An 18,245-nucleotide genomic window follows, 5' to 3' on the forward strand; every position below is an offset into this window, starting at 1 on the left:
ATGACATAGAATATTTAAGAAATGTACGGAGTAGATATATTGAACTATATTAAAGTTGAGGAATTGGGGTGTGTGGAGTTTATTGTTAATCATAGTCCACACTAAAACAGAATTTAGAAGTAAAATAACATTAGATTTTATTTATGGAGATACTTAGTGGTCTGATAATATTACTGAGTATGAATTTCTATAGAATTGCATTTAATACTTCCATAGGATATGAAACAATAAAGCAGAAAACACATTTGCTTGTGGTGTTATGGGATTTCTGAACCAAATACCAATACCACCACTACATTAAGACATTTCTAGATATGATGCAAAAAGGGAAATTAAAAAATAGTTTGTCATAGAGTTCCTCAGAAATACACACGTATTCCCATCTCTTGAAAAGTAATGGAAGAGCAGTCACATCCTGTGGTCCCTTATTAGGGACCCTGACTCTGAAAAGGACTCTGACTCTCACTGTAAATGTGAAGGAAGATCACTAAGTCAAGTCCTTAGATAATAACAAAGGGCAGAGATGCCAATATCTGAGATTAAGAGAAAGAAACACAGACTTCTCAGAAACCATTTCCATTGGAGCAGAACTGCCCAAACCACAATTTAAAGTCTGGCTTTCTCCTTGACCTCTCACCTGTGTCATCTGCTTCATTCACCCCCACCTACCTGGGCGTTCTGCTACAGTTCCATCCCTTTTCACAGTCCAGAGCCCTTTCCTTTGCTCCAGACAGGTGATCAGGTGTGGCTTAAAGACAGCAAGACCTGTTTTATGAGGGAAAAAATGATATCACTCTTGCTAGGATTTTTCAATTACCAACCAAGTATTGTACTCAGTAGAAAAGAGAGAACATTATATACGATTTTAGAAAATTAATCAAAAATTACTATTCCCTGATGGAAATTTTAGAATATTTAGGAAATATTTAAAATTTGTGGGTCTTCACCAAGTGTGTTGGCTCATGCCTGTAATCCTAGCACTCTGTGAGGCCAAGGTAAGACAATCACTTGAGGTCAGGAGTTTGAGACCAGCCTGAGCAAGAGCGAGACCCTATCCTTACTAAAATTAAAAAAATTAGCCAGGCATGGTAGCATACAACTATAGTCCCAGCAACTAGTGACGGTGAAGCACGGGGATGGCTTGATCCCAAGAGTTTGAGGTTGCAGTAAGCTATGTTGACACCACTGCCCTTTAGCCAGGGTGACAGAGCAAGACTCTGTAACAAAAGCAAACTAAAACAAAACTAAAAGAAAAGAAAAGAAAATGTGTGGGTTGTTATCTCTACTACCCAGCACTAGTGAATCAAAAACTGATGGTGGAAATTTAATTTTAAGGTGTAGATAATAGTTTATGCCACTAAATTTCTGAATTTGCCACTAAATTTCTGAAATTACCACTAATCTAGAATGAAGGATACAGAACAGCTCAAGAATGAGTAAGATTAAAATCAAGATAAAACATCTTGAAGATTTTTCCTATACAACAAATCCCCAATATTTCCTTGGAAACAAAGATCTAAAATTAATTCATATAAAGCAGAAACTCCCAGAAACCTTCCTACAAAGGAAGGATATGAAATCTTTAGTGTGGAATAGAAATTGTGTATTGAAGTTATCCTCACCGAGGGAGACCAGGTTTCTGTAGTTCTCCAACATCACGTCCCTATACAAATTCCGCTGAACAGTGCCCAGGCATGCCCACTCTTCTGGAGAAAATTCTATGGTCACATCCCTGAATGTCAACAGTCCCTGAAAGAAAAACACATATTTGCAAAGTGACTATGGGAAGAGTTCTTAATTTGGCTCCAGGTGAAAATGAAAGAGAAAAGATAACAGTTTCTTAATTATATGAGTGACTGGAATTGTTCAAAAAGACACTTTTTAACACAAAAATATTCTGTAATGTATTCCGTAACTCTGTGGAATAAAACTGACATAGATCAACAAATCCAGTGTAGGTACTATAGTTTTCTGGATGATATAGTATAAAATTCAAGGCACCAAAACGGACATTTTCATTTTTAAGTTCTACATTACATCATGCAGGATAATTTGTGTATATATTTCAGATGGAAAAGTCATGCTGAGGTAAAAAGTACCTCTCAAACTTTAATGTGTATGACAATGCAGATTTTAATTCAGGAGATATGGAGTGAGACCTGAATTTCTATCAAGCTCACTAGTGACGTCAATGCTTCTGGTCCAAGAGGAATGTCTTTCAAACGTCCAGTAAGTGGCAGAGCCTGGCTTTACTCCAGTTCATCTGACTGGAAAATAAATATGAGTGCCTTTGTTTTCCCAAGCAAGCTATGCGCAAAGAAAATCTAAACAGAAAGGGAGCTTCCAGATTAAATGTGATAGTTTATGCACATCAGTTGGTAAGTCCTCACAAGTTACCTATTAATAGTTAAGAGAAAAATAATTAAAGTGGAAAAATTTTGTCAGAGAGAACCTTAACCAAGTGAATAAAATTAGCATGAACTATGATAGGACAAATTAATATTAGGAGCAAATGGACGCAGACACATCACTAAAAGCAAACTAAAATTAATGAAAACTATGTATCATATCAATATAACCACAAAGAGAAAAGTTTAGTTGTCATGACTTTAAAGCACAGTACCCTAGTAAGAGATCTTTAGTGGAGTATACATATTCTATTTGTACCAGACATTAAAATGATGTAATTTCCAGGTTCTAGAAACTGATATCAAACGTACAAGTATAGAAAGCTTTCAATGTGTTTCTATGATGTAGTGTATCAGACAAAAAAACTGAATAAAGTCAGCACAAGACAACTTGAAGTTAATCACAAATGTCAAAATAGGTACTGAATTTCTAATAAAATAAGATTAAATTTCATTAAAAACATATATATATGTGTATCATACTGAAATGCAAACATACTTGAAGATGTAAAGTGTTGTTATATTAAGTTAGTTTAGGAGATGAAAATAGTGATCATTGTTCACGACTGTGAAAACAGCATTGTCTAAGCAGATACCTCTTTATATCTACATATGATCTGTTTATTTTCTATCCATCCATCCATAAGATGTATGAGAAAATACACTTAAAGTAAATGGGAGTGTCTGATAAAAGGCACATTTGAAATGTATGATAAAAGTTAGATTATTACATGGTGTCCAGAGACTTGTATATCAACTCAGAAAATATAAAATGAGATTATTTCCTCAAATCTTTCAATTTAAGAGAATATGCAAAAAAAGCTATAGTTATGGTTATGACCTGATGATGTGGGAGAAAATGTTCATTTCCATGGCGAATAGAAGCCCATTTTAAACTAGATACAAAATATAAAAGTATCATTGAAAAGGCTAATAAATTAGATGATCTCAAAAATAAATATCTCTGTGCTATTGTATAACTGGATCTATGAACAAATTTCAATGATCTCCATATGTTTTTATAATCCTCTTTCTCTCGTTTTATAATAGATTCTCAGTCCAGTGGGGCCTGAAAAAGAGAACCCTGTAATTTTTAACTACTTAGCCTTTTTGAGTTGTTTCCCAGAAATGGCAGATTTTCCGCAAGACAAAGGAGTTGAGATTCCAAAGGCCCCTGTGCAGACTTTCTGATGCCAAGACTCACCATCCCTCACTAACCTGCTCCAATGCATGTAGCACCTCATCTATTTTAACACAACCTATATGCGCCAATGCACATAGCCTCTTGTTAAAAAACTTGCTCCATCTGTGAAGTAGGAAGTGGAAACAAACAAAAAAATCTCTCCTTTATGACTTGGAGAAAAACAAACATAAGAATCATTCTTTTCTAACAAAATATGGTACTCTCCACACTGTGGCCTTTTTGGGCCCGAAATCTATAGACATACCTGGTCCAATTTTTTCAAACCTAATTTTACTTATTTTTCACAATATCTTTTCAAGAAGCCCTACTGAGTAATTCTTGAAAATGTATATAATCTGGTTTACACTTTAAAAAGAATTTCCCCAGTCCGAATGATGTGAATAGACATGTAATGCTTCCCCACTAATTGCAAAAACATAAGTCAGAAACCTGATTTCATGGTAATCATTCTCATTTGTTTGGTGCATTTTGCAATTATTTGTGAATACTCATGAAGCCTCTCACATAAGAGCACATTAAGCCCACAAGAAGCCTACTATGATACTAAAGGTATTTCTACTTTTATGTAAACAAAAGTATTATTTATTTTGAAAAGTTCTATGGATTTTCCTAACATACAGTTTACAATACAAACATAGGTAACTCTATAAACCAGTTTACAGACCAAAACACATGTAAGGAATAATTACACTACATATAAATTTCTCCTGCAAAAGAAAATACATCTCACAGTTCCATTTCCCCCTTGGCAGAAGAGAGAATATAGGAAAGCTCAGTAAAAATAGTCAAAGGGAGTGGACACCAAATCAGAGAGTTTCAAGTTCATGACTAGAAGAACAGGGGAGTGGAAAGGCTCTCAGTGAAAAAGGAACAGGCCTGGAAAGGAAATGACTTGCTCAAGGTCATGCAGGTGCCGCTCCCCATCATTGGCATCACCACCTGAGTTCTGCCTCCTGTCAAATCACTCACTGTCTCCCATCACTCCTCCTCCATGGTCTAAAGTTCTACTGTCTTTTATGTTTAACTCCACATTCTCGTCTTTTACATGCATGCATGTGTACACATGTAAATTACATATTGTGTCTACATGTATCCATACATTTATACATGTGATTGTATATTGTCTACATGGTACCTAATTAACCTAAAAATGAATGAGTGCTCATAATTAAATAAATAAGAACAAATATTTTCCAATTTCACAGGACTTGAATAAATATTTCGGTGAATATGACTAGTTTAATATGTTTAGTTTAATAAAAACAATCATGTCTTCTGATATATCAGCAAAATACTCATTTACTTAACTTTAAGATTATTGCTTTTATAATATTTGCCTAACAGAGTAGTATAAAAATGGTTATAATAAAAAGTTTAACCTGAGATGATGGCTAGATTTTTTTTTTATGTCTCATGAATTTTTATAAACATAATTGTTAACAATGAATAAAGCAGACATAAATGGAATGGAAGTTAATAAATGAACCTATAATAATAATTATGCTTCATAATATGTTTATTTAAAAATTTTTTTCAAATATTTTTGGTAGCTGTACTCTTAGAGTTTTGCAATGGTAAATTAAATGATGAATATTCATTGAATATATTGATCATTTCCAAATAAGATATAATGCTAAGACATTAATTACTAAATATGAGTTTAAGCTTATATACATTTGGTTTCTTATTTCACAGATAAAATATATTTAGATATGGTAGTAAATATGTTCTTTTCTACATTGAAAAATTATTCCATTACAAAGGCTATTCTTCTAAACATTATAAAATACATATTCATAAATTTTTAGCAGGTGAGCCACTGTTAAACTTCCCTACATCTTATGTTTTCACTATGAATTAAAGTTACTAAGACTTAAAATTCTTACTAACATATGGTAACTAAAACTAGAGAAAAGAGAATTCTACATGGAGTATGTATAAATAAAATAAGATGTATGTTTTTGTATGTGCAAAAGGTTATTGAAATATACATAAGTATGTGATTTCTGGTTTAAAAAAGTAACTTTGCCTGGTTTAGAAGTTATTTAAAGGCTGAATTCAACTGAAAGAATAAAACAAAAAAATGAAAGAGATAAACTCAGTGGGCATAGAAAGTTAGAGAAAAAAGAGAATGGAAACATAACAGATTATAAAACGTATATAGAGATCTTATCTTGTGTGGCCAAAACTGATTGAGATTGGATACATTTGTTTATAAGGTTTTATTAGAATTAGCTTTAATATTGATAATACAGAAATTCAAGGGAAAAATTTGGCTTTCTCATTTCAACAAGATTTTCATGAAGTATTTTTTTTTTTGTGTATTCTTGTTTTTTTTTTTTCATTTTTACTGTTTTTTTTTTTCAATTTAATTTTACAGAATCAAAGAGTCTAACAGTATATCTTGTTAGATACAGTATGTCCTCATAATGTATACATTATTTCTTGTACAATGATATGAAATAATGTGGGAAATATTCATGATAAATTATTAAGTGAACAGTGCAAGTTAAAAACAACAGTTTCATATTTTTTTCCCCACCCCCCCTTTCCCGAGTCAGCACCTTCAAGTGTTACCACTCCCCAAACGGTGCGCAATGCACTCATTGTGTAGGCATACCCCCACCCCTCCCCCACCCCCCACCTCAGTCTGATGTCCAATTGGTGTCGTTCCCAGATTTGTATTTAGGTGATGATCAGGGATACCAATTTTCTGGTGAGTACATGTGATGCTTGTTTTTCCATTCTTGGGATACTTCACTTAATATAATGGGTTCCAACTCTCTCCAGGAGAACCATAGAGATGTCGTATCTTTTCATGAAGTATTAATTGGAGATAATAAAAGTATTTGCTTCAACTTTTCAGTAAACTGTAAAAAAAAAAAAAAAAAAAGAAAAGAAAAGAAAAAAGGAAGAAAGAAAATGACCAAATTCCGTAGTTCAATTTTTGTTTAACGATGACCCTCTACTCTTTTCCTATTCCTTCTTGGGGATTTCCTTCTGAGCTTCACAGAGACTGAGACGCTCCTTTCACTGGTCAAATCAGCCTATTTGCAACATGTGACCAATATCTCAGCATTTCTATTGGGGACACTACCCTCAGTCCTCCAGACCAATGGAATATATAAATGAGGTACTACAACATCAACTGACAAAGTTTACAAAAACTTTTAACCTTCTCTGGACTAATGCTCTCCTATTGGTATGTTTAACATATGTTCTAGGCCAGGCGTGGTGGCTAATGCCTATAATCCTACCACTCTCAGAGGCCGAGGCAGGAGGATCACTTGAGGTCAGGAGTTTGAGACCAGCCTGAGCCAAGAGTGAGACCCCGTTTCTACCAAAAATAGAAAAATTTACCCAGGCGTCGTGGTGCACACCTATAGTCCCAGCTACTCAGGATGCTGAGGTAGGAGGATTGCTTGAGCCCAGGAGTTTCAGTTTGCTGTGAGCTAGGCTGACACCATGGCACTCTAGCCCACGTGACAGAGCGAGACTGTGTCTCATAAGAAAAAAAAATGTTCTACCCCCTTTGGAAAACATTAGCTTTCTCCCTTCAAAATAACAACATACCCATGTACCTTCATTAAGTAGCACATAAACAAGATCTCCTTAAAGGTGATAGTCTTCATTATCACAACCTTAACCTAGAAATTATGTTTATTGAAAATACCATCAAAAACATATTCCCTCTATCCCTGGTGGTAGAAACCATATCAGGTACTGCTGACCAATCTCTGTGATGCTAAATTAAAGGTCAATATTTCATAACATTTTGTCTCCCCTCCATCTAAAAATGGCTCTGACAAAACCCAACACTGGACTATTTACCTCAAATTTTTCTCTAGGAATGACCACCTGTCTATTATAGATGGAGATTCTATTTTGGGGAAAACTATCAATTGCCTGCCTGGCCATCAAGAAGATAGCTGCATGCAATTTAGAGTGCTTTTGCCTTAACAAGGTGCCACGTCCCATGAACACATAAATAGACATTTTCCTATAACCTTAGAAAAATTGCTGGTAGGTCAAAGTGCTACCTCTATCACACATCAACAAAAAGCAACTGATTTGCTGGCAGAGGTTGTATTAGACATCACATTGCTTTAGATTATATATTACCTGAGTAAGGAGACATATGTACCGTAGCAAACACCTCTCATGTATACATAAATAGTTCTCATGAAATAAAAACTAATCTAGGAAAAATCATAAAAGATGACACTTCTAGAGACAAGTCTCTAAGAAAGAACCTAGATTTACTTTTCTTCCTGATGTTTTTAACTGGCTCACAATGGGATAGGTTTTTGTTGTTGTTCTGGTATACAAATCCTCTTTTGATTATCCTTATGAGCATTATGTTTCTACTATTCAAATTATTAATGCTATGGATCTCATGGTTTTACTTCTTTCAAGAAATCAAAATCATGGTATTCCAAAGATTAGACATAATAAAATGAGCAACAGCAGCTATATAAACCAATGACTGGACTGAAGTCTCACTCTTGGCACTCTGTGATGCCATTTCAATTTTGCTTTTGGGTGCTCTTAAAATATCTCACTAAGCTACATTCTCTTCCTCCTTTCCCAGTGTGGGACAGGACTAAGAATGAGAATACCTGGGGATGAGGGACACCTAGACACTGACACTTTGAGCCACAGAGCTTCTGAAGTGAAATATTTTGATTAAAAGGGAGAAATATGAAAGAAAAGAAACTTACTGTCTAAAAAATGCAAGCCTCCTCTAAATCATCAGGCTCAGAGAAGCACAGAAATGAGGCAGCAGTCATGTTCCACTCCCCACTTTGAGTATTAAGCTAATTAATCATCTCTAGAAACTGCTTGCTCTATGTGGCCTCTACAATGACACAAGTATCTATAAATCAACCTAAAACGCCACATGCTGAACATCATAACTCACTGCATACTTCAACAACTTACAGCCAATCACTAATCAATGTTTGTGTAAATTAATAAGAATTCCTGACAAACAAGTTTGCATTTGCCCACTCCATATCCCCCCCTTTGCCTTTAAAAACCTGCTTATAACAAATACCAAAAGGATCGCATAGCCAAGGTTACTTTGGTCTGTACTTACTCTGGCTCTGGTAAACTCTTCAAAATTATATTTTGTGCCTCAGTTTCTTCTTTTAGGTTCAAAAATTTACAAAGTGTTAATGCCTGGGGGACAACACCAAAAATGGTCTTGTCTACAACATCAAAAACTGAACTTGAAACAAAGTCCCATGAACAGTGGAATGTATGAGCAAATTAGGTGAGCCACAGCCTCAGACAGCAGTACAAGTGCCACAAACTGAGGCACAGAAGCCACAGAAAAACCTTTACAGCATAATATTAACAGAATATTAAAGGTAACATTAAATTATGAGAGCTCAAAGAGCAAAACTGAGCCATCCTCTGCTCATGCTAGATATTTAAGCTACAAAGGGTCACAAAAACAATCAGGATGGCAGCGGCCTCTGGGTGCAGAAGGGAGGTGAGATCAGGGGGCACACCACAGCTGCCTGAGGCTGTTTATTTACCTGGATGTCCATATTCTTATTACTTAAATTCTGCATGAAACTATTTATTTTAAGAATACTCTTTATTTCTTCAGATCATATCACTCAATCCACTCTGATTTTCCGGCAAGAAAATAAGAATCTTACACTCAAATCATTGAATAAAATTCACAAATACTTGGGAAAACTGGAATTATATGGTAGGAAGATTTTATAAAGGAAGCAAAAGGGAAACAGCTCAGACAAGCAGCCTGTTGCATCCACAGTTCACAAGGACCCTATATTCAGTAGGTTGAACACATTTTCAAGCTTGGGGACCACTCCTACTGGGGAGATACAGCCTAGTGTGGCTCACTATTAGGTAGTGAGCAAGAGAAACCTGAGAAGCTGGGAAATTTAATTCTGGGAGCTCCACACATCCTACTGCCCCTCCTCACAGGATGGAGATGCTCCCTCTTCCAGTTTCTCAATTTTCACCAGTGGTCACTCAGTAAATCAGTTTCTGATTTTGCTACGCCATATTCTCCCTTCCCTCTCCCACCTGTCTTCCAAACTTATTTACTCCTGCCTGTGAAAGAAGCTTGTAGATCTTCTATTTGGTGCTTTTCTCATATTGCAATACTACTTTACAACATAGTCACTTCCCACCTAAATCTGAATTTGTTTCACTTGTCAATATATAAAAATAGCCCCAAGACAATGACAGTTGCAATCATAGATGGGGCATCACACACTCCTGCCATCCCAAACCCAACCAAACTTTCCTCTGGATCCCCAGATTTCCAGGGCTCTATAGCTTCTCAGGATAAAGGGCTCCTTCCATGACGTTTTGAGCAGGCAGGGACACCTCCCAGGGTGCTCCCCAGAAGAAATAATTGGGCCTTCCAGACCTCCTCTTGCAAACTCAAGACTGGCTTTGGCTTCAAGTCACTGGGCTTATGTCTCTGCTTCTCAGTCAGGGTTATTTGTTTAATTGCAAATGAGAAAATACACAGTGTTTCAAGAATCCAGCAAAATCACTAAAACTCAGATTTTATGTTTATAAAAGGGAAGGAAAGTCTGAAGGAAAAAATCTCAAACCACAAGTATTTTTTCTCTTCTCTCACACAACATCAATCAGCACAGAAGACTTCTCTGACAAAAAATGTACAATTTCACCCTACCACTACAGAAGCAATCAATTTTGCAGGAGATACCAGCTAGGTATCTTCAAATACAATTAAATTGTGACACTATCTACCTGGACATAGCATCAAATCACACAGAATGAGGACTCAGTCCTACAAACTATCCCCACTTCAGACACCAGTTGCAAATCCAGGCCTCTAAAACCTCTGAGTAACCAGCTTCAAATAGCAGGTCTGAGGACTGAACTCTGATCTGTTCTTTTGCTCAAAATTCCTTCCTAAGGTGGCCTGATGAGTCATGCTCACAAATGGTAAAATCCCACTAGGCAGGTTTTGTGAACCAAATACAGTGTAGTTTATTTCCCAAACTGACTTTGGTATAGAATTAGCATCACCTAAAAGATAGAAAACCCCCCATCTTAACTCAAGCATCCTAGAAGATCCTTATCTTGAAAGATTCTCCTGTCTGGACCTCCCAGAGTGTTCACACCTTTATCTTAAATTAAGCATTTCCTTTCTGGTCTTTTAGATAAAGCCTAACTCAGCCAAAGAATCTTTAAACCCACCTATAACCTGTAAGCACCCTCACTGCTTTGAGGTGTCCCATCTTTTTTTGGCCAAACCAATGTATGCCTCCCACATATTGACTTATGACTTTACCTGTAAACCCTGCCTCTCTGAAACATATAAAACCAAACTATAACCCAACCACAGCAAGTCCACTTGCTCAAGGCTTCTTGAGCCTGGAGTGACTCCAGACCCTCAAATTTGGTTCTGAATAAACCTCTTTCAAACATTTTAGAGTTTGGGTTTTTCCATGCACAGTTCCATGACTCCCTTTGTAGATTTGACTCATTTGCTAGACCATCTGAAAGAACTCAGGGAAACACTTATATTTCCAGTTCATTATGAATGACATATTAAAAGATATACACAAACAGCCAGATCAAGAGATACATACAGCAAGGTATGGGGGAAGGGGTGCAGAGTTTTGAGTCCTTGCTAGGCTCACCACCTTCCAGAAACTACCATGCATTCAGCTGTCTGGAAGCTGCCCAAACCCAGTCCTTTTTTTAAAATTGAAGTTTCATTTCATGGGCATAACTAATTTAACAATAGGCCAATTTCAATCAACTTAACCTTCAGCCCAAAGTTTGGGGGTGAGACTGAAAATTCCATCCCTCTAAGCACATGGCTGCTTCCCCTGTCAACAAGCCTCCCATCCAGTGGTTTGTTTCTAGGGGCTTTGCAAAACAAACCACACAGGAACACAAGCTAAGGTGGGTTTGAAACGCTTATTGTAAATAACAAAAGACTGCCTTTCACCTTTACCATTCAGGAGCTCCAGGAACCAAGAACAGAAGACCAAATATTTAATGAAAAGAAATTCTTATTGCTCTAGTCATTTAGCAAATACCAAGGCTTATAGGAGCTGAGAGCCAGGAAACATGGACAAAAACAAAGGGTGTATCTATTATAATATCACAGAAATTGTAAGGCATTTAAATTTTATACCTCAACAGGAAAATCAAAAGTACGTAGCCATTTCAGAAAATAAACAGGTCATTTAATTGTTATCTTCATGGTAAAAATTATTTTGTAAACAATCATGTGTGAATACTTCTAGGAATTGCCAAATCCTACCTCCTAGAATTTATCATTGAACTGCAACATCCAGCTAACAGGATACAAAACAGAATTACCCACTGTCACAAGTTCTCCACCAAGCACAAGAGAGAAACTGATGTCTGGGTAAATCTTTGTAATTCACCAATTTTTCTACTGAGCTTTCCTGTGGAAATATATTAATTTTTCTGCAATAAAAATGGAAGAGATTTTTTCTATTTCCTTCCCTGAGTAGCATTCCCAAAACAAAGTCCTGAAATTCTATTGAAAATTACCTCCAAATAAGACAGATCTCTAAATAAGAGCCACCACAGTGAGGCCAGAGTGAGTGGTGGCTCGCACCTGTAATTCTAGCACTTTGGGAGCCCAAGGTGGGAGGACTGCTTTAGGCCAGGAGTTTGAGACCAGTCTGGGCAACATCGTGAGACCTGTCTTTACAAAAAATGTTTACAAATTATCCAGCATGATGCCACATACTTATAGTTCTACTATTCAGGAAGCCAAGGCAGGAGGATTGTTTGAGCCTAGTCATGAGGGCTGCAGTGAGCTACAATCAGCCACTGCCCTCTCTGGCCTGTGCAAAACATTGAAACTCTGCTAAAACAAATGAGCAACAACAACAACAACAAACAACAATAAACCAAAACTGGACCTGAGAAACTTACTACACTCACTCTAGGGAAGAAAATAGGTAAATAATAATTTTTAACAAATGGAATATATGAGTAGTATTTATTTTCTGAAACCCACCACTTTCATGCCGCTTTGAAAGTATTTTTTATCTTTCAAGCTGGACTGCCAAACTTGATTTTACTGTTAATGAAAAACCGAAGTTGCAATGAGGGAACAAATCTTTTCAAGGTGACACGCCCAGGGAAGAGCAGTGATGCCAGAAACACAGTCATGTCTGACTCAAGTGTCAAGTCAGGCTGTCCTATCACTTGGGACATACTCCCACAGCCAGCCTGCTCACCATACTGCTCAAAGACCACCCTCCCAGGAGCCACTGCACCATTCCTGCACCACACTGAGTGCCTGAAGTGCAAATTGCTTTGCAGGTTCTTGTACCAGCTCACTGGGGAGGGTTTTTCTTGTCCTTGGGGATAGTTTTATCCCTCACAAGTGTTAGAAAATCCAAAGAACAGGAATCATTTTTGTCTTTTTCCCTTAAAACCAGCAACTGATTGGTTGGCCACCAACGTGTCTCCAAGAAATGAAAACTAGGGCTGGGAGAAGAAAATATTAAAATCTCAAGGGGTTAGCTTTTCAGGTGAAAGGTACACCAGAAGACTCTCTCAGTCCCAGGACATCCAGCAAGCTGGTCCCCATAGGCTCCAGCCCCATACCTAAGGCTGTCCTGCGCAAGGAGGTGACCCAGGGCTGACGATATTCACTAGACACTCCAGGACACATGGCTTCTGTGGGTGTCCTGACTCATCCTCAGATAGCTGTGGAACCCATGACCAGAAAAAAACAGGAGGGTGGCTGAGGACACATCACCCTGTAAAGTCTCCAGAGAAGAAACTCAACCTGAAGACATGCTGGTAAGATGTCTGTGCCTAGGAAAGATAAAAGCAGGAGAGGCACAAAGAGGTTTTAAAAGGGGTGTCAAGTGAATATTTTCTGATTTCCTCTGATCTGAAATTTTCAGCAAGAGAAAACAAATGTTCTTAAAAGACAATTACTGAGATCGCGTGCTGCTCGCCAGGGGTGTCGTCTGAGAGGTCTGGACCAGCTGGGTTCGCGAAAGCATCAAGATGCCTTTGGCTAGAGATTTACTACATCCATCCTTGGAAGAGGAAAAGAAAAAACATAAAAAGAAACGGCTAGTTCAAAGACTAAACTCTTATTTTATGGATGTAAAATGTCCAGGTTGCTACAAGATTACCACAGTTTTCAGCCATGCTCAGACAGTGGTTCTTTGTGTAGGTTGTTCAACAGTGCTGTGCCAGCCTACAGGAGGAAAGGCCAGACTCACAGAAGGGTGTTCATTTAGAAGAAAGCAACACTAATGATCTACACAACTTCCTGAATTTGTGTTATCTCACAGAAAGCCTTATCATAAGTTCAGTAATTCTAGTTAATCTACCAAAATAATTACATTTGATTTTGTAAGGTATATAACAGTGATCTACTATTTTGGTGTCAGTTTTTCAATAAAGTTTTGATTATGGGGGAAAAAAAAAAAGACAATTACTGTTTTGTGAAATAATATTAAACAATTAAAATACACTTTCCCCTTGGACAACACAAGGAAAAAAATAAATAATTGATAATTTTTTGACTTCTGAGGGGAAGCTGGCATTTGGGAATCTGGGGAAAGAACTGGAAATTTAGGATTTCACTGTAAGCCCTAGAAGAGTTAACACTGGGGACATAGTGTTGGATTTGAGACCCTGCATGCCATACATCTGGAAAACATACGAAAACACCAGTCCCTCTGTGGAGTTTTAAAATAACTAAATAGGAGGCAATTAGACTGAAGTGACTCTAGTGCCCTGGGTTCCTACCTAATACAGAAATATAACTCAAATGTATTTTTTATAAATTACTACCTTAGTGCGAAGCAAAATTCAGGCTTAACCAACCACAAAGAACCAATTACATGTAACAGCACCTCTGATTACAAAACAAGAAAATAGCCATTGTCATAGTCCAAGAGAGGTGACTACAAAACTGTAACCAATTATTGAATTAGGTTTCCTTCTTCATGCACCTTATAAAAGCCTTCCCTTCAAGGCCCCCGGGGACCCCAAAGCACAAACCATTGCTGGCTGATTCCGGATTCATAAATTGCCGTTTGCTCTTATAAACTCTTTAATGTTTTAACAGTGCCTTAGTTTAATTTTTAATGAGAGGAGGACTGGGGACCCCAATGAGCATAGCTCCTCCCACACACGAGCCCCCGCACACCGAGCAGGATCCTCCCATGACGACCCTCCTGCGTCCTCACCGCACACTGAGGAAGACGCGGAGCCGCGGGCGCAGACCGGCCCCCACACGGCTCCTGCTGGGCCACATACGCCTCAGCGGATGGACAGGACGCTCGGGGTCCGGCTGCCGGCCCAGGCCCAGCGCCAGCCTTTGGCTGAAGGGGACTGAGGACCGAGCTGTACCAGCAGGGACTCCGATCCGCAGACAACTCGGCTGACTGTGGGGAAGCCTAGGTCCACCACAGCCACTTCCAGTGGGTTCCAACTAGCCCTCGCCCCCCTCAGGACACCTGGCCTGCATACTCACCGGTTCCTGGATTCGGGGGTATCCCGCCATCCTCCACAGAGCCTTCCAGTAACCCCCAGAGGAGAAGCTGCAGCAGAGCCACCCCGACCTCCCAGAGCAACGGCGAAGGAGCAGTGAACAGGAGGAAGCTTAACGACCTGACGCAAGAGAAAAAGGCCCCGCCAAGATGGTGGAAGACCCCGCCTCTTCCGCTGCTCGCCGATTGGACAGTTCCCGCAGCGGTGCCCTCATTGAATAAGGCCCCAAGCCCACCCTTTTGGGCCCTGAGTGACAGGTGATGGGATCCCACACATTCATGGCTGTGACCAGAGCTTCCTGTCTCTGCTGGGACCTGCCCCTTCCTTGAAGATGTTTGCATTTAACCTTGTATATATGGTTACATCCATCTATGTATAACATATATGATGCTCAAAATTGGAAACAATATAATAAAATTATTTTTAAATTTCAGATTTTCTAACCTTCTTGGCCTCTGGTCTTTTGAAGACGCACTCTAAATTTTAAAGACGGATGTGATCCTCTCAGGTTGCAATGTTCAGTAGAAATAAAATATGAGCCACCTGTGTCATTTTAAACTTTCTACTGGCAACATAAAAGAAAAGGCAAAGAAACACGTGCATTTGATTGTGACAATTTAACCCAATATATCTAAAATATTGTTTCTCTATGTAATCAATATAATATTATTAATGAAGTATTTTTTTGATTTTGGTATTAAATCTCTCAAAGTCTCTTTGTATTTTAAGCTTCCAGCCCAGCTGGATTCAGAAAGCACATTTGGATACACATCAGGTTTTTCCACATTTATTTATGTTAAAGTCGATCAATGAGTCTAAGTAATGTCAGATCTAGAGGAGGCTATGATCAGCTGAGTAACATGCAGCTGAGAAATGAAGGAAGATGAGGACAGGGAACTCACCTATTTCCTCAGCTTTCCTGGAGACCCACAGAAAATTCCAGTCTGCTTTAGGCAGTGCTATCAAATACCGAATTCATCTAGTCATGGATTATTTAATCAACAAATATTTAGAGTACCCGTGATGTTCCAGAAACAATGCTTGCAACTGGTCCCTGCCCTCATAAAGTGTAAATTTAGTAGGGGGTGGAAAAAGCAAGTGGAAAAGCAACAAATTAAGTAATTACAGATTATTCAAAATTCCAGTAGAGATGCTTTCAGCCTGATTCAGAAGAGGACATTGAAGCTGAGCCCCGTAGGGTAGGAGGCGAGGACCAGACGGGGAAACCTTTAGCATCAATAGCTGCAGGGAAGATAAAATCCCAAGATTCACGGAACCAGAAGGAGGCCCCAGTGACTGGAGCTTCAGAAGCCCCGGGTGGGTCGATTGGATGGGGGAGCAGGCAAAATGGGGTTAGGATGGTAAGAAACAGCCCATGTGGAGTCATGGTGAGAGGTTTTGATTTTTATATATATAATAAAATGGAAAAAAAATGAAGTGTTTTAAGCAAGTGACTAACATGATTCAATTTACATTTAAAAAATATCAATCTAGACAGTTTTGCTTTCGATATAGAGGAGTGAGCTCCTAACAGACCATCCTCCTGCAAAGAATAGTATAAATTCTGGTCAAAATGGAAAAGGCAGCTACCTGAGTCTCTGAAGACTGAACAAAGGCTGGCTGACTCTGGGCCCCATCACCTGTCTGACCTTATTTCATTTTTATTTTATTGCCCCGCCTTGCTCATTCTTCTCCGGCCACACCAAGCACACTCTAGATACTTCCTGCCCTGCCCACCCAGAGCCCTCTTCACCCGACACATGCTTGGCTAGCTCACGTCCTTTGCATACCTGCACAAAGACTTTTCCTGACCATCAGATATAAATAACAACTTCCACTCTTGAACCCTGCCCAGGATGGCCCACCCCTTTACTCTACTCTATTATTCTCCATAGAACTTATCACCATCTGGACATACTATATATTTGTTTGTTTGTTTATTTTCCTTCTCTCCATGCACACCCACTGGAGCTTAAGCTGCATCAGAGCAGGGACATCCCCAGCACCTAGAACAGCACCTGGAACAAAATGATGGAGAAAAGTACAGAGTAATGAATGATGTGCGGAAGTATTCTGAAAGGCAAGAGGGATCTCATCGGGTAATCTGGTAACAGAAGGGTTTTCTGGACATCGAGATGTCCATGGGCAAAGGAAGGCTGGCTGGTCAAGGACAGCGTGCATGTGGGATGCTCGGCCACTGGCCTCACTGGACACGCTGGAACGTGTGCAATGTTAGTGTGAACCATGGAACCCTGGGGGAACCAGCTGGCGGAAGTCTTGCAATTTTCTCATGCACATGCTCCAGAGGAGATCATTAAGACTCAAAACCTGCAATGACTCATTGAATTCACATAGCAACTAGGTAAGAGAAGGAATTTTCTGATTCCTGGTCCAAATCTCTTCACATACACCCATATCCTCCAGCCTACCAGCTATGGGCTGAATAATGTCCTCCCAAGATTTATATGTTGACACCCTGACTCCCAATGTGGCTGTATCTGGAAATGGGGCCTTTGAAAAGGTCGTTAAGGTTAAATGAGTAAGGGTAGGGCCCTGATACAATGATAGGACTGGTGTCCTCAGAAGAGACCCCAGAAAGCACTTTCTCTCTCTCCTGCCATGTGAGGACACAGGAAGAAGCTGTCATCTATAGGCTGGGATAAGAGGCTTCCCCAGGAACCAAATCTGACTGTAACCTTGACCTTGGACTTCCTAGCCTCCAAAACTGTGAGATTTAAATGTCTGCTGGATAAGCTGCCCAGCCCGTGGTCTGTTGTTACTTTACAGCAGCCCAGCCGACCCTCCCATCACACTGCCCCTTAAAAACGGGAGTTAAACTGCTCATCTGCGTGGCCAGGTGGATAAATCAATCTCTAAGAGGGAAATAAGGAATAACTGGAAAATGGGCTATAAATGATGTCTTTCCTGTGGCTAACCATCTTTAGTAAGCTAACCTTCTCAGACACAGCCTTCACAGATGACTTGGTCAACTAATTCAGTGGCTTAGATTTGACTTTTCTAACAGCTATCAGGATCATATCTACGTGAACATTTCAGAAGAGATTTAAGCAGTATTCTGCTGTTGTATTGTGCTTTGGGCA

The 18,245-nt window shown here is 38.9% G+C and overlaps 2 protein-coding genes across 2 annotated transcripts; one reads left to right on the forward strand and one right to left on the reverse strand.

The window, feature by feature from the left end:
* Positions 1 to 655: 655 nt before the first annotated feature.
* LOC138382431 (zinc finger protein 679-like) lies at positions 656 to 15,157 on the reverse strand. The gene is made up of 3 exons (XM_069466933.1): positions 15,128 to 15,157; positions 1,623 to 1,749; positions 656 to 765 (listed from the first exon to the last, which is right to left on the reverse strand). Exons 1-3 carry the CDS (start codon positions 15,155 to 15,157, stop codon positions 656 to 658), a joined length of 267 nt encoding a protein of 88 aa, XP_069323034.1.
* On the forward strand, positions 13,581 to 14,062 carry LOC138382935 (small ribosomal subunit protein eS27-like). Its single transcript, XM_069467557.1, has one exon. It carries the CDS (start codon positions 13,645 to 13,647, stop codon positions 13,897 to 13,899), a length of 255 nt encoding a protein of 84 aa, XP_069323658.1. The 5' UTR covers positions 13,581 to 13,644; the 3' UTR covers positions 13,900 to 14,062.
* Positions 15,158 to 18,245: the final 3,088 nt, after the last annotated feature.

The sequence above is a fragment of the Eulemur rufifrons genome, chromosome 4, assembly GCF_041146395.1.
Source record: "Eulemur rufifrons isolate Redbay chromosome 4, OSU_ERuf_1, whole genome shotgun sequence".
NCBI lineage: Eukaryota > Metazoa > Chordata > Mammalia > Primates > Lemuridae > Eulemur > Eulemur rufifrons.

What these genes read in the sequence shown, in the direction of transcription:
- LOC138382935 (XM_069467557.1), top strand. Translation starts at nt 13,645, where the DNA reads ATGCCTTTGGCTAGAGATTTACTACATCCATCCTTGGAAGAGGAAAAG.
- LOC138382431 (XM_069466933.1), bottom strand. Translation starts at nt 15,157, where the DNA reads ATGGCGGGATACCCCCGAATCCAGGAACCG. An exon ending in ACCCCCGAATCCAGGAACCG is followed by an intron (nt 1,750 to 15,127) that starts GTGAGTATGCAG and finishes TTTTTCTTTCAG; the next exon opens with GGACTGTTGACATTCAGGGA. An exon ending in CAGAAACCTGGTCTCCCTCG is followed by an intron (nt 766 to 1,622) that starts GTGAGGATAACT and finishes CTCATAAAACAG; the next exon opens with GTCTTGCTGTCTTTAAGCCA.